The sequence below is a fragment of the Chiroxiphia lanceolata genome, chromosome 3 (genome assembly GCF_009829145.1).
Source record: "Chiroxiphia lanceolata isolate bChiLan1 chromosome 3, bChiLan1.pri, whole genome shotgun sequence".
Taxonomy (NCBI): domain Eukaryota; kingdom Metazoa; phylum Chordata; class Aves; order Passeriformes; family Pipridae; genus Chiroxiphia; species Chiroxiphia lanceolata.
Genome location: NC_045639.1, coordinates 47,858,311 through 47,880,555, shown reverse-complemented (window position 1 = coordinate 47,880,555; position 22,245 = coordinate 47,858,311). Strand labels below are relative to the sequence as shown.

At 42.2% G+C, this 22,245-nt stretch overlaps 1 protein-coding gene across 2 annotated transcripts in view; it reads left to right on the top strand.

Annotated features, from left to right (window-relative positions):
- Positions 1-22,235, top strand: part of SLC22A3 (solute carrier family 22 member 3) — a 28,241-nt gene extending 6,006 nt beyond the window's left edge. For both annotated transcript variants that reach the window (XM_032681238.1, XM_032681237.1), the window contains exons 3-12: positions 3,799-3,902; positions 5,864-6,018; positions 8,394-8,559; positions 9,525-9,642; positions 14,284-14,381; positions 14,519-14,733; positions 16,630-16,738; positions 16,983-17,095; positions 17,982-18,081; positions 18,839-22,235. In XM_032681238.1, coding sequence (XP_032537129.1) covers positions 3,799-3,902; positions 5,864-6,018; positions 8,394-8,559; positions 9,525-9,642; positions 14,284-14,381; positions 14,519-14,733; positions 16,630-16,738; positions 16,983-17,095; positions 17,982-18,081; positions 18,839-18,896 — 1,236 coding nt within the window. In that variant the 3' untranslated portion in view covers positions 18,897-22,235. The remainder of the gene's footprint in view (positions 1-3,798; positions 3,903-5,863; positions 6,019-8,393; positions 8,560-9,524; positions 9,643-14,283; positions 14,382-14,518; positions 14,734-16,629; positions 16,739-16,982; positions 17,096-17,981; positions 18,082-18,838) is intronic.
- Positions 22,236-22,245: the final 10 nt, after the last annotated feature.

The following is a 22,245-nucleotide window of genomic DNA, read 5'->3' as shown; positions in this document are numbered from 1 at the left end:
GCAAGAACAGTCTACATCTTCCCAGGTTTCCTTAAATGGTGAGTATTGCCCTAAACCCTTTGTCACTGGGAGTCAAAGGGTAAACCATTCTCTGTTTGGCCTCTTGTATGAATGCCATTTAAAATGTGTGTGGGCTCTCAATATGCTGTTGCAATTGGGCTGGGCAGTCACCGTAGAGCTCTTTATAGACCAAAGGCTTTAATCAGTTATTTTGAAATTTAATTGAAACAGGCAGTAAAGTGCTTCGAAACTCCTCGTCAAAGTTGCTACATTTTGAGGAGCTTTTAATGGCATGTTGTTATTTAAAACAATATATTTCTCCAGGGATAGGTGTGCTGAAGTGTTTTGGGACTTGCTCGGTGAATAAAAGTCTCTAGAGTGTCAGGAATTACAAGTCTGTGGTTAGTCTTTATGTCAAACTAAAGTGTAAAATGTTTGCCTTCTGCCAAAGTTATGAAGAAATGAGAAGTTGCAAGAGCCCCATATTTCCCAGTCATTAGTCACGTACAAGCATTTCTTCTGTTTCCATCTCAGCCAGTTGCCACTCCTTCCTACAGATATTACACCACTAATGAGCTACAGGGAACCAGTGCAAAACCTCTTGCTTCTCCCGCAGAGATCTCACTCAGGTGGTTTTCTGCTGCTGTAGAGATCAGCAAACACAACAGCACTGTTCCTTCAAGTCACACCAGTGCCACTGTAAATCTGAACATCTCATTGATGTTCAAGCTGCTAGCAGGTATGAAAAAGTTCACCACAGAGATGTATTTCCAAGCAGGGGTGTATTGCAACCTGTACTGCAAGGCTGGCAGGGTGGAAGAAACTGTTTTTGCCAGGTCTATTAAGGATGCTACAGAGTGATGTCCTGAAGGAGCTGACTGTCTCTTGACAGCAGCTCATTTCTGCTTACAGTGGCAGCTCACTGCCAAGACTAAGATGAAAGCAGTGAAGAAGGGGATGTTTTATCAATTTGGGCAGTGCAACTTCTTTTACTCAACAACCTAAACGGAAAGGGGCTGTGTTCAGGCACACAAGGCTTTGTGTCATACAGTGGATAGAAATCAAGCAGGCAGGTGCAGGACTGAATGCAGAGATGGATTGCAGGGCTGTTCTGGGGGCCTGCACCTGTGCAGTGAGGGGCTTAGCTAGGAGCATAGCAGTGCTGAGGAAGAGGATGTGCCCTTATCTGGAGCTGGCCAGCTGAGCTAGATCACCTTTGATGATTGCAATCAGGAGCTGGCTAGCTGGGTTTTAACAGGGTCTAGGTGTAGCCAGCACCACAGATCAACAAATAGGCTTAAGATCAGAGGGAGAAAAACTTAAGGCTTTCCTTTTCATATCCTTTTCTCCGCCACTGCAATAAATGTTTTAGCATGTTTTAGAAGTGTAAACATCAGCCCATGCGTTGATGGGCATATGAAGGTTCAGAAACAGAGAGGAGGCACAATGCCACTACCTTTTGTGGAGCCTTCTAGCAAGGAACATGGGAGGTGTTTTGAAGGAGTGTTGTATAGGAGAACTACTGACTAACTGGAGGCTGTCTAAGACTCTGGGTAAGGTGTTGCTGATACTTTTCCTCCAAGAGATACATATAGGGATAGCTTTCAGACACAACCAAACCAGGTCACAGCTCAAGCAGTGAAGTGGGTCTGACAAGTGGCTTGAGTAAAGAAAAGATCTCTGCAGGCCGTGCAATTCTCTTTTAAAGGTTACATTCCCCTCTAAAGGTTATGTTTGCAAGTGAAAAACAAGACACTAGCAGGGTGATGACTTAAATGTTGGGTGCTACGTCAAGCAACCAGAAATGCTTATCTGTACCAGAAGTTATTTTAATACTTAGAAATAACAAAGTGCAGGACTAACTTAGGAGAATATAGTGTGTTGTCACTAAGCTTCAGAAAGAGCCCATAGCTCCTTAGAAGTTTTCTGTATGTTCCTGTTTAGTAGAATAATACAATATTTGACTATATTGTTAGCAAAGGGCTAGTTTCAGCTGCCACATAAATAATAGGAAATAGCCGTACAGACGAAAGAGTCCTCTCTGTTAAAGATACTTTCCCCTGTTCGTTCTCCTGCCTTCTTTCATGACAGTTTATTCATTGCCTGTTTACAGTACAGAGAGATCAAACTATTTAAAAAATAAATATATTCTTTGAGAAAGGGTCAAAGAGAGTCCCAATCTCTGCCATCAACACAGGCAATTGCATTGTGTTCTAAAAATCTTCTTTTAATGATCATCCTCATAAAAAACCCACTGTTTTCCAAAGCTGCACCTTTTGATACTGTTTGCTAGGATCGTCATAGTTTCAAAAACAAGAGGTTAAGCAGCATTTGAAATTGCTCCTCCACATTCAGGCTATTTTAGGAAAGCATTGCAATAGCCCTTGAGTATGACAGCTGAGAGCAGCATTTATTCCTCTCAGAAGTTTCTGCAGCTCTTGCTCAAGATTTACAGAAATGGAAGCCAGGTGCTGATAGCTTTTGGTTGAAGCGTGGTCAGTCAAACTCCCTGGATAATGATGTTGGCATCAGAACCAGGACTTTATTTAAAAGTCAGCAGAGATGGGATATCTATCAGGTTGGAGACATGAGGTGCCCCTTGTATGTTCTGTGTAGGCATCTCTGAAATCTCAGGCCCAGGTAATACTCACTGGGCATTACCTACTCAGCATGCAAATAGGCTGAGATGGAGCTCGGGATCATGACACTAAATTTTAGAGTCTGGAGAACTGTGAATAGCAGAAGAGGCTGTTAATCATTCCAGCTCACCCTGTGGCTACTCCATTCAAGCACAGTGCTTGAGCACTGGTGGTGTATATGTGCTGGTGAGCACAAATGTGGTACACTGTGTGTGCTACAGTGACCAGTCCCTTGTTAGCGATGAAAAGATTCCTTACAGCTCATGCCTGAAAGCAAAAGGGTTTCTCTAGGGTAAATAGTGGCAGTTTTTGTTGTCTGTGGCTTGCCTTGGTCCCGAGGCCTCATTGTTCCAAAGATTACCCCAGGTATGGATCGAAACCTCCCAGCTTGCATTTGGTCTGCAGTGCTTAGTATTCCTTTATTCTCCAAGAACCTCTAAAGTAATTTCCAGTGCCATGCTGTCCACAGAACTACTTTGTTTTTAGTTTTGTTTTAGTTCCTAGTCTCTTTGCTTTTTTCCCCATAATGACTTACCCCTTCCCTTTGCCCCCACACATCATCATCCCCATCTCTATTATTGTGCTAGGGAGTTATGGATGCTGCAGTATAAGGAATAGAAAAGTATGGGAAAGCTACACAAAGAAAATACATATTCAGTGTGTCTGAAATTGACCTGAGATCTGTTTTCAGTGTCCTCAGAGACCTCATGTTTTTGCTTTTATCTAGAAGGCACTAAGAAAAATAATTAAGCTATCTCTGTAAGCTCATGTTTTCACTGGCAATAGCTGAGGACCCTTATTCTGCGCTAAAGTTATGACTTTGCCTTGGCAACATATTTAACAGCACTGTTTGCAGAAGAGCAATTTCTGGACATTTCTTTCCACATCTGGACAATTGATGTGACAATTGCCTTTTGGCAAGGAGGAGCTCTCTCTCTATCTTCACAACCACTTGAAGAGTCTTGCTATGGCTGCGCTTCCCTGGCCCACCGGTGCTTACTGTTGAGCAAGCATATTTGAACTTACCTTCCCATTCCCTTTTCCCCTTTCCTTTCCATTTCCCCTTCCCGTGTGGACCTATGCAGTTTCTTTAATGTTTAGCCCTGAGGATGACAAATAACCCACCTAGATGTTTTATGCCTCTCCCTTGTTCCTACAGTATAATCTTGTGTGTGGCAATGCCTGGATGCTGGATCTCTCACAGGCCATCCTCAATCTGGGGTTTCTGACGGGTGCGTTCATCCTGGGCTATGCTGCGGACAGGTACAGTATAGGCTCTGCTATCATTTGGTTTGCTGGGAGGTGATAGGTATGTGTCAACATTTTGGAGGTTTAATTCATTTTGGATAAACGTCCCCAAACTGTGTTAACAAAACCCAGCCAATGTAATCTTTGCTTCTATTTGGGCTGGAAACTTTATGCAGTCTTACTTACTGATCCTGTTTGGACCTTAAAATGTCATGAAATGAGCTTTTCTTGTGGTTTCCAATGTTTCCCATGCACATCTGGACTCAGGAAGGGCAGAAAGACAGAGAAACAGAAAGGAAGCATTCAGAGGAGTTTCCTAGACTGATGTTTACTGAAGGATGTTTAAGAGGCACCATTGATGAAGCAAGCAACTACTTGAGGAAAGAAGGAAGGGTCTCAGTGTGGTAACTCTCTCCGTTCACAGGCTGGACTCACATGCTTACGTCCGAGGTCGTAGCTCCTGCCAATTGGTCCTCAATTCTGAGAGGGCTGGATGAAACCAGGGAAAAGTCTCTCTTAACCTTGCCAATTCTGTGATTCTTTGAAAAGACATGGGTGATATTCAGGCTTGAGTAGCTAACCTACTCCAGAGTGGGAAGCTCCCATAAGCTCTATTTTGCTCTGAAAGTAAAGAAGGGAACCTAGTTTGTGCTTTTTACTCTATTTGACAGTAGTCAACCTATGCACTGACTGAGAGCACCGCTGATTATTTCAATGGCAGAGTATTTTTCTTCAGTTCATAAAATACTTTCTTTCTGCCTGTTTTATTTTTCTTTCAAATCTGCAGTAATTAATAATAATAAATTATAGTACCATTTCTTTGCGGGCAGGAATACTTAAAGACTTATCCATAATGTCATCTCAGATGACAAATTTTGAACTAGCGAACAAAAGTACTTTTAAGGAAAACCTCATCTTTCCAAGTGATATGATAAAAAGGGGAAAAGCAAGGCAGAAAGGAGGCCATGGCACTGACTAATTTAAGATATCTCTGCTCAGTGTCTGGCTGGGCAATTTGGCACTAGCACCTTAAGAGTGTGAAAGAGCAGAGATATTATATCTAATTATTAAAATAAAATAATATATCTAGGAGTGTTTGTTTATTGAGCATATTGTAAGTACTGTAGAACTATGAATGTTGTACGTTGACAGCACTGGGGGAATGTGCTGCAGCCAGACCATTAGTCTCCTTGGCAGCACTCAAAAGAATGGACTGGGTTGAAAATAGACTGGCTTTTGTCTTGTATTAATTCTTCTCATGAAACAAAATGAACAAACAAATACTGTCACAAATACTTTATGGTAATATAAACAACTATATCAGTTTTCACAGTTTCTTCTTCTTAAAAAAACAATGGAGAAAAGATCTAGTTTTGTTCCAGGACACAGTTGCTATGAAACTACAGGGAGATTTTTTTTTTAATTATGGCTTACCTTGGGCACATAATTATGTTTCTTGCTGGAAAATGAAACTCATGAATACATTAGGCAGACTTTGAAAAGAAGCAGTCAAAACCTAAACAAAACCTAGAAAATCACATGGAGCAGTTAAAGTAGAAATGATTGACTTTCATACAGCTGGCTCCAATTATTATTAGGAGACTAATTTGCAAAAACAGAAATTCCCAACAGAAGTTGCCCTTATCCAAAACCCGATCAGATAAAAAACATGAATTGTAACATATGTGTCACAGTTTAGGTACAAAAAGACAATCAGTTTTCTAAAACAAAAGGGATCCTGGTGAGGACATCACCAGTTTTAAAATTAGTGACGTAAAGATAATGACAGCTACCATTGGGAAAAGAGTTCTATATTCCAAGGGCCAACCTTACAAAGTTTTAAAGAACCACCCTTTGGAAAAGGCTGGTGTCAAAAAGGCACTTTCAGATCTAGCATTAAAATGAAATGTCAGGGGAAAAAAAGAAAAAACTTTCTGTCTTTTCATGATGTTCACTTTCTTTTTCTTTTTCAACAGATATGGCAGAATCCTCATCTACCTGCTGTCCTGTCTCGGAGTTGGGATATGTGGTATCATAGTGGCATTTGCACCAAATTTTACTGTATTTTTGCTCTTCCGTTTTCTCCAAGGCGTGTTTGGCAAGGGAACCTGGATGACATGCTACGTGATTGGTGAGGGCTGTAATCTTCTTTCTTTCCTGGTTAGGAAAAGTGAGGAATTTTTGGAGTACAAACAGTCTGACTAAATCTGTTCTCGATATTTTTTCTTGTTAACAAAGCACTGGCCCTGGTGTCAGCAGACAATGAGTAACCCAAGTCCATCCTAGTTAATGCATTTGTTCTCCAACAATTAAGAGGTGAAGGAACGGAATATGCATATATAAAGGTTTTCTTATTGCATAGGAGATCACCAAGATGATAAAAATCTACAGATTAAGCCCCAAATAAACTGGATTCACAAACAAGGACATGGTTGATTTTGGCAGTCAGAACATCTTCCACAGGTGCTCAGAGGAATTAGCTGCTTTTCCTCACCGGGAGGACAGATGCTTGATCGCTGCTTTCGTTCTTTAGCTTAGATACTTCGATTAGTGTCAGACTGAACACCAGGGTCCATATTAAGATTATTATTTCCTGAAAAGGGAAAAAGAAGGAAGCATATTTATAAATAGCATCAAAAGAGCGGGGTTACAGAATCTTTGATGGATTATAGCCTATCAGTCTACAGTCTATAGCAATGAAGCTCCTCGCATAGTAAGCTTACTTTTCACGAGAAAAGGATATTGTTTTGGCATCTTGAATGACTGTCAGGTTCAGAAAGGCAGCCATAGGGCATGAAAGAGCAAGACATTGAGGAAGGCATCTACTAGAGATGGAATGTCAGATTTACTTAAAAAGAAAATCAGCCATTCAAAAATCTACTATGATAATCCAAAACACAGTGAAAACATCATTATATAGTGCAAAAACTTGTCTCATTGGTGTTTTCTGTGAGGCCTGTGACAACTGTTTAAAATTCCTAGCAGAATTTAGATGAATGAGAGCAGAATTGCAACCAGATATAAACAGATACAGTGAGACCTGTGACCACTGTGGTGACGTATGTGCAAACATTCCTGTCTAGTCCTCTTAGCATCTAAAGCCCAGAAGCACCTTGTTTTTCAGGACAAAGTTACACTGCTGAGCAGCTAAAGTCCAAGATCCAGTGAAAGGACCAGAACTGCTTAATTTTAAACTGAGATCTTATCCTGAATCTTTGGCAAGTGCTCTAACCAGCAAAATGTTTTATGACAGACCCATGGCATCCTTAAAATGTCCAAGCTTTAACAGTACGGAATGGTTTTCAATGCTTAGATCAGACTGCCTGACTTTAGGGAGAGGTTCTGAGATATGACATTCTGAGGCACAGTATATTACCGCAGCCCTGAGCAAGGTGCATAACTCTGGGAGAGAGTGGTTCCCTCAAAATTCCTTCAGGGATCTACTCTGACATTCTGGGATCCCCCAGAGTATTTACCGACCTAATATCTTTTAAGAGGCATATACAGATTATAGGTTTGGTTGCACAAGGAGGATGGTTGCCATTAATACATCCCCAAAGCTATTGATCTGTGCTTCAGGCTGCCCCAAGAACCTCCCCTTGCTTTTATATACAATCCAGCTCTTCCTGGGACACTGTAAGCAGCCATGTTTACGCAATGAAGTTGCCCCTGAGCTATGCAGACATGATGAATGGTTAATGAAAATAGTCATGGTGTCATATTTCTCTGCATTGCCAGCTGAAACAAATCAATGTTACCTGTAAAATTGTTTTTCCTTTAGTAAAATAAATTAAAAAAGTGTTATCTGTGTATTGTAAAACAACATAAACCCCTCTGCTTTATTCTGAAGCCTACGTAGTGGTGATAGTTTTGGAACAAGCAAGAGACACTTCTTTGTACATTGCTCATCTCAACTGTGGATGTCCTGTCCATGGGTTTGCATAGGTTTCAGAGCAATCAGACACATTCACAAAATAAAAAATCTGTCAAAAGATTTTTTTTAAAAAAAGGCTATAATCATTCCAGGAAATAAACCAAGCTGAATCATACTTTAGCCCTCAGAGCAACCATCTATACCAGCTATTAGGTATGGTTAAACTCTCTTCCTCCTTGTCCATATCACCTGCTGGATGGAGTCCCTGCCTGAAAGATCCTCTTGTCTGGAGCATGTGCTAAAACTGTACTAGGGAGACTACTAACAATTTCCCACTACCCATGATCATGATGTAGCATTAAACCCCTCTTCTGGCCCCATGTGATTCAGTAGTAAACATGCAGTCAGAAAACCCTCTAACTGAAGAATGGTGGGTGAATTGATGAGGAGGTGTCACCTGTGTTGGCCCTGAACAGCCTTGGTGACGTGCTTACACTGCTGAAAACAAGATGCTGGGCTAGACAGACGTGTGACCTGATACAGTACTATTTTTCCTTGTGTTCCACCTCTAATATTCTTCTTTAGAATTAAGTTTGTTTCTATGTTGTTTGTTCTGCTTTCTCTCTGCTCAGTGACAGAGATCGTTGGTTCTGATCAGAGGATTGTTGGAATTGTGATTCAGATATTCTTTACCCTGGGGATTATGATTCTCCCTGGAATTGCATACTTGATTCCCACCTGGCAGGGAATCCAGCTGGCCATTTCACTGCCCAACTTCATCTTCCTGCTCTACTACTGGTAATGTTGCAGTCATTGCTCTTGTTATTATTGCTATTGCTATTCAAGCACCTAAAGACTCGTGTTATGGTCCCAAGTCGTCAGAGTGGAAGATGTTGTAGGTTAGGAAGAAGATATTTGTATCTTGTTGATTTTGGCATTTGTAATTCTTTATCAGTGAATTGCAGACATACATTACTTTTGTTTTTCTGCCCAGAGTTTGCCTCTCTGATCAGCTACAGCTGGTCCTTCTGCTTATAAGTTTAACTTGACCAAAGTCTTCTTTTCTCATCAGCCATGAGATCCCACCTGTACCTCCCATTACCTATTCAGTTCAGGTCTGAACTTGCTCTACAGGTCCCAATGAGAAAGTGGAATGCTATGCCATGGTAAACACCTGTCTCGGTGTGGTTGTCCTTTGGGCTGGATCCAGCAAAACTAACCCACATAGCCTCTTCCTACACATTGTTTCCTTAAATGTTGCCTGCTGTGAACTTTTAAATTGTTAATCATCTCAACCCTAGGCTAGCAGAAACTGAAACACCCATTGGTGGTATTGCTTTGTGTTCAGTTTATAAAATATGTATACATTTGAGTGTGTGTCTATCTTATATACAGCTAGAAGTTTCCTGATCTGCCAATACCTGTTACTATGTGTGCTTAGTGTTGACTTTTATTGTTCACTGCACCTTCTTTGCTTGTTGGGTATCATACTTTTGACAAGCATTGTGCAAATACAATAGTTAGATTTCTTATTTTTCAGCTTTGCTGAGTATTGATATAGTCTATTTTCTTCTTTCTTGCCTACAAGGATCACATATTTTACAGGAGACTGACTGGAAAATCAGTCCTCAAAAGAGTTTCTGTATCACAAAAACTGAAAAATGATGTATTTTGTATTAACACAGAGTAAAAGACAAAAGACTTTGGTTTACTCATGATAGTACAGGGTAAAACCTCTATTTATGAATTCTGTGTTCTTACAGGGTGGTTCCTGAATCTCCACGTTGGCTCCTTACACGCAAAAAGGGGGAGAAGGCATTAAAAATCATGCGCAACATTGCAAAACACAATGGAAAATTTCTCTCACCACATTACTCAGAGGTACAGTCATCTGTTTGAGCTAGAGGATTTTCTAAGCTGTGTTCTTTTTAACACAACAGACACTGTTTTTAACACAACAACACTGTGAGGTGTCACACTAGGACAAGTTTGTCAGTCCCACACTTACTTTGTTAATTGCAAGATGGTAAAAGTGAACTGGCTGGAATTATTTGGGCTGAAAAAAAGAAATTTGTAAAACAATTAATCAGGTCTTTCATTTGCAACACTCCTAATTTAAAATATTGTGGGAAATATCAGAAACTAGCCTGAGGGGCAATGGTATTTCACAGCAGATGCTATGAGTGCTGTCTGAGAGTGGAGATACCAGGATCCACTTTCCTGGCTCCTTTTCTAGAACTTCCTTTTACAGCTCAAAGAGAAGATGAAATTAGAATTTAAGTGTAAATTTACTTCCATCCCAATAGGGGAAAAATATGTCACAGAATTCACAATTGAGAAAGATCTTTCTGAGATTGCTGTTTGCAAAATAGGGCAATATATGTTACAGTCCTTTGGCAAGTGGTCTTGATAGAAAGGACTGATGCATTTCAAATAATACTGTTGTGTTATTGCAGCATTTGGCTTCTTCTGTGCTGGTTAGCAATGTTTGGCTCTCAGACCATGATTACTGTGGCATTGGCCTTATGGTTCAGTGACAACAAATGTGGACAACTAGAATGATCATTAAGGTCCCTTCCAATCCAAGCCATTATATGATTCTAAGATTCCTGTGCTGGATGCAGTATTCCAGAAGGGGTCTCATGTGAGCAGAGCAGAGGGGCAGAATGACCTCCCTTGACCTGCAGGCCATGCTGCTCTTGATGCAGCCCAGGTTACAAGTGGCTTTCTGGGCTGAAAGTGCACATTGCTGGGTCATGTCCAGCCTCTCATCTACCAGCACCCCCAAGTCCTTCTCAGCAGGGCTGCTCTCGATCTGTTCATTCCACTGCTGTGTTGATATTGGGGGTTGCTCCAACCCAGGTACATCACCTTGCAGTTGGCCTTGTTAAGCCTCGAGAAATTACAAAAGGACATAAACCTGTTGAAACAAATCCAGAGAAGGGCCATGAAGATGATCAGAGGGCTGGAGCATCTCTCCTATGAGAAAAGGCTGAGAGCTGGCGTTGTTGAACTCAGAGAAGTGAAGTCTCTAGGGAGACCTTAGAGCACCTTCCTGTACCTAAAAGGGTCCTACAAGAGAGCTGGAGAGGGACTATTGTCAAGGGCATGAAATGACAGAATAAGGAGGAATGGTTTCAAATGGACAGAGGGCATTTTTAGATTAGATATTGGAAAGAAATTCTTCACTGTAAGGGTGGTGAGGCACTGGAACAGGTTTACCAGAAAAGCTATGGATGCTCCATCCCTGAAAGTGTTCAAGGCCAGGCTGGATAAGGCTTTGAACAACCTGGTCTAGTAGAACGTGTGCCTGCCCATGGCAAGGGTGCTGGAACTAGGTGATCTTTAATGTCTCTTCTGATCCAAACCATTCTGTGATTCTGTGAATTATTGTCTTTGGCTGGGGCATATACACTGGTGAGATTCTCACATCCTGGTCAGCATTAACCAGTGCTGAGTGTGGCCCAAGACATGTAGCTGGAAGCTTGTGCTGCTGCAGCTTCCCCTCCACATTCAACCCTGCATTGCTACACCCACTTCCTCTCTATAAATATTGGCATTTTCAAAGCGTCATGTCATAAAGATGTGTGTTTTTCCCTGCTTTTTGTTTTAAGTTATATTTAATTTTTTTTAAAAAGTACCCATGCTCATGACCTTAAGCTACTCACAGCTGCAGCAGATTAACCTCCACACATACAGATTTGTACTGGATCTGTTCCTGGGGCACTTTTTAATGTAGAATGCCTGTCATCCTTTTTGCTGTGCCCAGAGGAAAGAAAGCATCTCCAGGAAGCACATTAATAATGGAGCAAGTGTATTTCTCACATTAACTCACATCAGTCTTCTCTTTCATGAAGCAACTCCAGAATTTCCCGGTAAGTGCTGCAGGTATGGAGAGACAGGGAGAAGTGAGAAGTGATAGGCATTATCCATCAACGTACTTTGTCTCAGATTTTCTAATACGTCTGTATGAATTTCATTGGCCAAGTCCCTTACATGGCTCTGGATGTAGCAGCTTTGAGTTTTTGTTGGCATGCAGAAACCACAGATGACCTTTGTAGGAAAAAACAATTGCTTCTTTTGCTCTGTGAATTATGACACTAGTACAGTTCAACTCCAAACAGAACTCATTAAGTGTAAATTATAAAATCCTTTTTTCCAGTTGCTCATATTTATCCTAGCATGGGGATTTTTTTCAAACTAATTTTCTAATTCTTGGTCTCTGTCCAAAACCAGAATGAACCACAACTAGCTGAGTAGGAGCTCCTTTTTAAGATAGTTGTGGATCAAACCCCCCTCCCTTTATACACAGATACATATTTTTTCCTACTATATAGACATATCTAGACCTTTCTTTTATACATTAACATACATATGTAAGTGTTATAAATATGCACGGCTGTACTGTCCCGTGCAGAATTAAGGATGTGTAGAACTATATATCTTTTAAAATTATTGTGGAAAATCTGATATGTAATTTTGCTGAAACATGAAATTGTGAGGGCAGTTGGTTATAAAACTTCATCTGGGGTTTTCAGATGGTGTATCTTTGGAAATGTGGGCCCTGTCCCTGAATTCCTAACTAGACTGACGTGAATAGTAAAGCTCTCCTTAACTTCAAAGAACAAAAAGAGGATTTTTTTCCCCTGTGAAGAAAGAGTTGACTTTCCATAGTGATTTTTTTCTTCATCCATAAAGAAGTGCTCAGTCATGCTTAGAGTTATTATGACTTTATTGAGACTTATAAGTAGCAGTTGTGCTGAATTTATCTTTAGTCCTTTAGAAAACTAAAACCATATTTGCACAAAGTCACAACTGATGGCTCGCAGCCTGTTCTTATAAACAACAGACATGGCAGCTTTATAACCCTTCTATGAGAGAGTCCAAGGGCAGTGTAGAAACCCAGCAACCTCACCCTGCCTCACAAAGGGCTCTGGCATGCAGCAGAAGTGGTAGTGATTTGAAGAAATCTTCTGTTTCTAGTTGCAGTAGAAAAGCAAGAGGGAGTAGAAAGGAAGTTCAAACAAATGTGGGGCTTCTCTGTCTTAAAAAGCTTTCAGTTATGAAAAAGTCATGTGTAAAAACATCCAGCCAAATCTCACTGAAAAACAGCTGTGCCACCTTATGATATAAAAAACAAATAAAGGCGAAAGCTTTGGACATAGCCCTGGCTGAGCTGACAAGACCCTCGGGCAATGCCTTTGGCTTTACCTGTGTTCTCATCCTGGATCTGCATGTTCCCTTCTGCTTCTATATCCTTTCACCCATGTCTCCCCACCAGCTGGGATCATTTGCCTGGGTTCCTGCACCTGCTTGGGCAGCAGAGAGGGGTTTGCTCCTCTGCTCTCTTAGGCTTCCTGTCAGGAGGGGGCAATAACTGAGAGTCAAAGCAGCCAGGCTGCCTGAAATCCTCCTAAAAAAGGTGCAGCAGATTTAAGCCCATATTTCCCACAGCTACTTTGAGAGCTGATGGCAATCCCAGCTGTGTCTGCTAGTTCTTGGGCAGTATCATGGTTTGTCCCTGCCTGAAACCACCTCTGCCTTATCTTCCTTGGCTCTTCCTCACTTTCCAAATGACCATATGAAAAAAGGGTTCTCACCTGGCTTGGATGTCACAGTTAAAAACTGCTGGCCAGAGTTAAAAACAGCCTCCATCAATGTGCCTAATCCCTTTTTGACCCTCCTAATATTTTGGCTCCACAGTATCTACAGTAGTGAACTAAAATAGGTAAACACAAACTGTGAAATTCTACTCTTTTTTGTTAGTGTTAAACCTTCTAACTAATGATTTCATGGAGTGCCTCATTGTGACTGTATTAGAGGAAGTCGAGAACAGATTTATTATACTTTGTAGGCAGTATGAAGACCATTAATTCATACTTAGTAGCTTTATTTCTTCCAGAGTAAAAACCATGTTCAGCACAGTGCTTGGATATTTTAAGACACTCTGAATTTCACTAGTTGAATATTTTGAAGCACCCAAGCTTTGTCACAGATGTGCAGTTTCTCTCACTCCTCTCTTCTTCCTGCTGCCTAGCTGTGCCAGGAGTGATGTTCCCAAGCCCATTGCTTGCTGTTCACCCCCTCTCTCCTTGCTTCCCTCAGCCCATCACTTTGCTCTTCCTGCCACAGTCTCCTCCTCTCTCCCACCTCATGCAGAAGTCAAGTTCTGCTCCCAGTGGCCCTGATGTGACAATGACTGCTTATTGCCTTCCGAGAAAATCCAGGTCAACTTGTCTCAGTTTACAACAAGAAAATAATTTTTCTATTCTCGAGTTAAGATTGGGGATTTTTTTATTGATTTTTTGCATGACCATCATTAAGGAAAGCCCACAGCCATGTCCAGTTATCAGCTGTTCCCATATTTGTGCACTACTCTGGAGTGCTATAAGCAGCAAACTGGCTCATCGACACCTTTACTCACTGGACTGGAATATTGGTGGTCACTGTGTTTACACAGGAACTCTGCTCCACTACTCGCCTGAGCACTGACAGCTGACTACTGCTCGCTTGTCTCCTCAGATCACTGTTAGCAATGAGGAGGTCAGCAACCCTTCCTTTCTTGACCTGGTGAGGACTCCCCAGATGAGGAGGTGTACGCTCATCCTGATGTATGCCTGGTGAGTGCCCATGTCAGTCCAATTTGTTACCAGGGTGGTGGATTTTAAAGAAAGATTCCCTTGTGACTTTTAGGGTCTCTCCAGCTGCTTGCAACCATTTGTTTGCCTATCAACACTTTTTTCCCTTTGCTGTTTAGGTTTGCAAGTGCCCTGATCTACCAAGGGCTTGTCATGCGCCTAGGAATTGTCGGTGGAAACCTCTACCTAGACTTCTTCATCTCAGGAGCTGTGGAGCTGCCTGCCGCTTTCCTAATTATAGTGACAATTGATCGCGTTGGTCGGCGCCTGCCCTTTGCAATAAGCAACATCGTGGCAGGCATTGCATGTCTCATTACTGCCTTCTTGCCAGAAGGTAATTCCCTTCCCAGTGTCAGGCTCTTCAGGTCAGTGATTTCCCTCTGACACCTAAGCAAGGCCAGCAAGCAACACAAAACTGCACATTTCCCCCTGGTCCCCACCTCTGTGCATCCCAGAAGAGCTGCCATGTGCTGAGTGGATGCTGGCTGCCCCATTCCCCTCCTGTGACAGCTCCCCCAGCACAGGTCATGGCAATTCAGGCACAGAGGGTGTGGTCACCACGTTGCCTACTGGATCTGCCAGCATCGTTTTCTGTCTGTTAGAAATGTACAGAGGTCCTGCTGGGACAACAGGGACTGAGGACTACCTGATCTGCTGGAGCTTGGGCTGTCACAAGAGAAGGAAACAAAGAGCACCATCAGGGAATTACTCTGGCAGGACACCTTCCTCCAGCACATTCATGTATTTTGGGCTGTACCATGCGCTGAGCATGGAGCATCAGGTCCAGGGTTAGAGCAGGAGCATTGTGTGGGGGTGATATGGCCTGAGTGGGGAGTAGAAAGTGGTGGCCTGGGGCCAGCAGCATGCTGCCACCAGCCTTCTCTCAGCAGTGAAGTGCTGAGGGGACCCTGCCAAGGTAAGGAGTGGGCAGCCTAGGGATTAAGATACTTGCAGATGGGACACACCTGAGGTCCAACTCCTGCTTTCAAGAAAAGCCTGTTTGTACAGATGGAAAAAGCTGCAGCAGCAGCTTGTGAGAGCCCCATCACACTGGGCTGCTCATACAGTTTGAGTCCCCTGGCAGAGGGAGGAGTCACATGGACATCACCCTCACCAAGGGGATCTGATGGACTGAGGGGGTGCCAGGGAGAGAATGTGGATTTATTTTGTTCTTTCCAGCCTTTGCTTTTCTTACACATTTTGAAAACAAAACTTTTCAGGGCAAAGGCAGCGTCTTGCAACATGGGATGAAATCTGATGGGGATTTGTTTGGTTGTTTTGGAAGGGAAATAGTGTCTCAATTTTGGTTTAGAGCAAACTGAAATGTTTTCTTGTTCTTCCTAGTGAAGTTTTGAGAAAACATAATCATTGGCAGCTCTCTCTAGTGACAAAGTTCCCCTTCGTGCTGGTTTCAGGCATGTTGTTTTCACTTGCCTCTCTGTCTGCCTAGTTGTGTTTAGACCATACCCACAAGAGCCTGAGCAGAGCCAGGAGAGATGGGCAGAGCCAACAGGGCAGCGTCATGTCCCTGTGCCAGTCGTGTCAGGTACAAAGACAAGCACCAGGGAAAGGAAGGGGAGGATTGCCAGGAGTGGCATTATTAGGAGTGTGTCTAATGTGCAGTGGCTAGACAAATTACAAAGAGTAGGTGATCAGCTCTAGGGAGAATTATTTTACTACAGCACCTCTGGAGATATTTAAAAGATGTGTAGATGTGGCACTTAGGGACATGGTTTAGCAGTAGACTTGGCAGTGCTTGGTTAATGGTTGGACTCAATGATCTTGAAGGTCTTTTCCAACCTAAATGATTCTGTGATTCTATGCAGTTTTAGAGGTAGCTTCCTTATGGTCAGAAGGCTTTGGGAGGTGACTCAGCAGTGTTTCTTACAGCATAATATCCCTCCACAAATAAATGCTCCTTTCTAGAGCACAATTTGGACATGGTGATGGAAGCTATAATGTTCATTTTCCCACCCATGCTGTTATGCTCCCTAGCATCTTGAATCAGTCAACTCAAGTGATTTATAAGTCTTCAAAGCAACCTCACATGACACTCAAAAGCAATAAATGCCAGTATAGATTGATATCTACAGCAGTGGCCTTTCAGTCTGATTTGTACTGATCCAGTGTTCATGTGGTATAACTTCTGCTGACAGGGCCTGGGGCTCTCAGAAATACTCTGCTGGTGTGGCAAAGGACACTTCACTAGTGTTTCTTTTCGAATGAACAGATATCCCATGGCTCAAAACAACAGTTGCCACGCTGGGAAGACTGAGCATCACGATATCTTTTGAAGTCGTCTACCTAGTGAACAGTGAATTGTACCCTACAACACTGAGGTACGTCAAAAGCTCCCACTAATCTTTCAGCTTTTCCCTCTGCTTTTCTGCATTTCCTATTTCACTGCTATTCAGTTAAACCTGATTTTCTCCAGAGTTTCCCAGCTGAATAGCCACTGCTCAGTGTGAATGGCATATGCTGATGAGATAATTTTGGAGCTAAGTCTACATTCTATTCTTTAAACTGCTGGTTAATCTGTTTGGTAGCACCTCCCTAATATCTGGTACTTTTTGTCTTTTCCAGAAACTTTGGTGTTTCCCTGTGTTCAAGTCTGTGTGACCTAGGTGGGATCATAGCCCCATTCCTGCTTTTCCGATTAGCAGCCATTTGGTTGGAGCTGCCTCTAATTATTTTCAGTAAGATCTGATTTAAAATGTACTTTTGATTTAAATATCTTCCTCCTAACAGAGCTTTTCTTCTGGGGCAAAAGTAGTGTGTGGCCTCATCTTCCCCTCAGACCAGCCCCTCTCGACCTTCATGCCTAGAGAAAGAGGCTGAATGGCAAATGGGTGAAATGTGTGTGATTTCACCGCACAGTCTGGAAGAGCTCAGGTCTGCTTGGATAACTTTGCTGAAAGAACAGAAAAGAAACTATGTGAGGTGCTTTAAGACTGAGAAACCTTACAGCTAGGTTCTGTAATTGCAGAAAAGTAAGCTTAGACTGCCAAGAGTAGAGGTCGATGACCTTTAAAAAATACTTAGTTTTTTTGGTAAGTACAGTTATGAATATGGATGTTGTATTATCCATAACTTTTTATTCCTGTAAAATTCTTTCCCTCAGTTGCATTTTGGAAAAAAATAAGCCCTGAGGAGTAATTCTATGAAAAAAAAATTAATTATTTTCAACGAGGACATGGGGATCTGTGGCTAAACCAGACTTCTAGCAGACAGATGTGATGGGGAAAAATCAAAATCAATAGAATAGACTAAGAAGGGAAATTGGTGCTAGTGACAATTTTAGCTGAAAACAAAATTGAAAAGACAGAATTTTGACTCCTATGATTTCTCTTTAGGGGAAATCAGTTTGCAAATGAACTTCTAGCCCTCAAGTGATTTTGTAGTGGGTTAAATTAATGTAGCATGAAGGTGTTTGACTAGAATAGGTTAATCAGAAATGGATTCACTTGAAAGATCTTAATTCAAACTTAATCTGAATAAACGTTTCTCGGTAGATAAGCCCCGAAAATAAAAAAAAGTATCAATTTTCTTATTGCTTTTGTATTTCTTCAATGTCCATTGTAGGTATTCTCGCAGTTGTCTGTGGGCTCCTAGTATTGCTTTTACCAGAGACAAAAGGAATCTCATTACCAGAGACAGTGGAGGATGTGGAGCAGCTTTCAAGGTATAAGATGTATTTTCTTACTTTTACTTGGGTGAGGTTTCCTGAGGATGTTCTCCTCCAACTTTACCAACTGTCACAAATTGTTGAGGTTTTCCAAGCGTCAAAGTAAATTCCCTAGTTAGGTTGATGTTATGAGTGAGTGGCATTTTCCTCAATAGAAACCTGAACTTTTCAGTACCACTTAGGAAGGCTGTAAAAAAATGCATGGGGATAAAATCTGTCTTTTTCTCATAGAGACACAAAGTTGCCCTATGCATCTCTGGAAGCAGAAGGTGATAGTGTGCAAGAGAGAGATTGCGAAGCATAGCCTGTAACTTTCTGCTCGAGAAAACCAGCCATTACCTCAATCAAAACATCTTATGAAGAAGGGTCTTTTATTATGGAAGCAATTCCACCATTTGTGACATCATATATGATGTCATATATGAGATGGATTTATAGCTAAAGAGTTGTAGGCACAGCTTTCCTATTCTGGGCATAGAGCAAGAGAGACTCTTCACTGCACTGAAGACATGCAGGGAACATTTACACCTTGGCTAACTATTTTGAGGACATAGCGCTATACATTAATGTTTCAAGCAGAGGCTTTGGATATTACATCAACAACTTTTGCATGATTCAAGGTGCAAACTAAAGAAAGTGGAAGTGTTCTGGGTAAAAAGTAAATGTTTCAGTACTGCAGCTTGGACTACATCTTGAACTACATATTTTCCTGTTTCTTTCACATTTATACCCCTCTCCCCTTCTGTTTCTTCAGTCATTTTGGAAAATGTGGCAAGAAAAAGAAACACCGGGACACCAGCTCTTATATTTGACCTTTGAAGGACAGCACTGAGCAAAGAACTGTGTTCTCATATCCGGAATTTGTTCTCCACCTGCCACCACTTCAAAATCTGCTGCAGAATATGGATTGAACTTCATATTATTCTTCTAAGCATAAGGACATTTAAAACAAGTAGTGTATTTTTCTATGAATATGGAATAAATACTTTTTTTTCTGAGTACGCTATTTGCAAGAAGAGACCACTTTGTGGTTCTTGGGAGAGAAAAAGACAGCTGTAAAAAGATGCACTATCCAGCTCAGTGAGCTTCTATTTATTTCTTTATCTAATGGAGCCATTTGTTTATTTCTTTTATTAGGATACACATTTGGGTGGGTACCATTTGAAATGGTACTGCTAGTTTAAGATTTAGACGACATTGAGGAGGAGAGGATGAGTACTTCAACCCGTTCTCAGTTGCTCCTGAAGAATCTGGACAAACAGAAGATATGATGGCTCAGGAAGGAGGGCAGTGATCAGGGTGGCTCTTTCTCTGGTTGGGAGGTGTGGGAATCAGCAGTGTGCATCAGGAGAATGTCTCTCTGGTCTGATAGTCATCCACATGGACCCTTTGCAACAAAAGCCCTGCCTCTCTCCTTGTTCAAGGGCTTTCTGAAATGTGGCAGCAGTCCTCTTCCTCACCTTTCCATGGCTTTATGTAAGGGTCATACCCCACACAGGGCACTAGCTCTACAGGTCAGATTGTCCTGCTGCTCATTAGTGCCTTCCCCCAGACCCAACTGGGGTACATGACACTCTATTGTCCTGTCCCCTGGCCAGTGATCGCCATATGTCTGAGGGAAGGGCTTCTGCCTTCTCTCCCCTGTTGGATGCTTTTCCAAACTCCTCTTTCAAGAGCATTTCCAAATCATGCTTTCTGCCCATCCCTACAAACCAAATTCCTTCACCCTCACCGCTGCCAAGGTAACCTGCAGTTTCTGTATTCTGTTCATTATTATTATTTGTCATCTTTCTGTCTTGGAGGTAAATTGTTTGGGTTGTTAACAAGGATGTCTTGGGAACATGGGCAAGGATGAGACAGGAGCTTTGGTTAAAGAAGGAAGTGTTAGCAGATCCCAGCTGTTTGAAGCTGACACAGAGCAGACCAGCTTGACTCTCTGGCTCTGCAAGCAGATACCAGGGGCAGACTGCCTTCCCTTTCTGCTGTATGACCTTCATTAAGCATTACGTCCTGGCCACTGACTGGTAAACAATACACCCCTTCCCTGTAAGGACTTGAAAAGATATGTTGTTCAAAAGGTATCCTGTTACCAACAGAGAAATAAACAAACAAAAGAAAGTCAATGAGGTCTTGTAAAGGGCCTTGTAAGCTCAGAAAATAACTTATCTGGCATAAACAAATATAGGACTGAGTTTTGAAGGTTCATACCACAAATAAGTAGCACTACATTACAGTCGGTGAAACTGAATCCTAAGAACATATATAGGCAGGTGCCTGCACAGGAGGATTTCCTGTGGTGAGGAATATACTGTGCCTTTCAACAATTCCAAACTCTCCCTGCCTTTTCCCAGCAACTGCCCTTATCACCAGCTTTGCTGGAGGAAAATAGGACCTTTAATACTAATCTCAGGCTAATGTTTGCATACTTTAGGCAGTTAGTGATAAAGGCCTGTCTTTCAAGGCTGTTTCTAACTTCCTCTGAGGCACAGTAAAGGTCAATGGGATGCTTAGCAGAAGTCAGTAAAGACTGAAAGATATGAAACTAAACAAGCATCTCCCAGTATATCTGGCTAATCTAGAAGACAACCCAAAACTAGAGCTACTGCTACAGGGAAAAAACTTCTCCTACACCAACAGTCTTCTGTAGATAGCTGAAGGCAACGTCCCAAGGCTGACTGGCAGAGACCAGTGTTGAACTGGAAGCTGCGGGCTTGCCCTGGCCCGGTGCTGTGTCTCAGTGCAGGGTGGAGGGTGCAGGCACCTGTGTGCAGAACTCAGCCTTGCCTTCCCTGCACCCAGCCAGCTCACACCGCAGGCGTGACCCTCAGAGAGTCGGGGGAAGCAATCAGATGTGATGCATTTATTTGCTAAAAATTCATTTTGTAAAGGACAGCAGAAAAAAGCCTCTGTATATGTTTTGACTGCTAAAATGATAGTAGGTAGTGGCTTCCGGTGAACCTTGTATTTGGTAATTGCTCCTGTGCTAACTCTTATCCCTAACAGAGGAATTTCGTAAGTCAAAAAATCCTCCCATCTCTATGAGCCTTTGTGTTGGGTTTAAGCTGTTGTGGGTGAGAGAGGACAGATGAGGTGGTGGAAGCAGAGGGAGAGCTTCAGCATGGAGGAACCCCAGGGGAAACCAGCTGCACGGAGGTGCATGCACTAGGTTATGCAGACCACTGTACAGGATGTTGGTTTAAAAAAAAAGTTATTCTAAATTTGTATGTGCCTCAAACCACTTTATACATATGGGAAAGTCCTACAAACTTCTCAGGAGGCACATCAGTATTCTTCTGAGCTGCACGAGTTGACACTAAAATGACTGTTGTGACCCTGCTAACCCAGTGGGAAGCACCTCTTCAAGTAGGGACCAAACACTGTCAGCTACAGTTATCTTGCATTAGAGGCTCAGTGAGAGATGTGGGGTACACAGCAGACAAAGGATCACCTTGCCATCACCAAAGGCACATGAACAACCTGACCATAGAAACCCAGGAGCTGTGTTCTTGCTGCCACCAAAGAGGTTCCGTGGACCAACAAAAAGGTGAATGTGCTATTTGGCTCAAATGTGCTGCTGCCACCAAACATGCTGGGTTACTTCATCCAGTTTGTGCAAATGGTTACTGATAAGTGGCAATTTTTATTGCTGCTGACACTCTCGCAGAAGGAAAGGCTATGAAATGGCACTTCTGTAGCCACTCAGGCATGTCCAGGCATTTCTAGATAGTTTGGGTAGGACAGCAAGGCCACTGGTTTCTCTGTCTACAAGCCAGAGAATCAACAAGGTATTAACCATGTCTTCATGAATTCACTACTGAGAGCTTAACAAATCAAAGACCAAGCTGCAACACAGAATTTCTGTTGTCAGGAAAGTATTGTACAGATTTCTTGGCTAGCTTAGGGATCAAAGTGAATATATATGGAAAATATACAGGAGGATATTTGTGCTCAGCGAACACTGCTGACCAGATAGGTGAGTGCAGTGTGCTTTATCAGGAAGGCAATGCCCTGAGAAGATTGCATCTCCCAGAGTCAGACTTCATATGCAGAGCAGATTCCAGATGTAAAAGCTTCAAAAATCATCCTGCCACCTTACTATGCTTTATAGTTCTCATCTTCCTTTAAGGCTATGGGGAGAAAAAGAAAAAAAAGAAAAAAAAA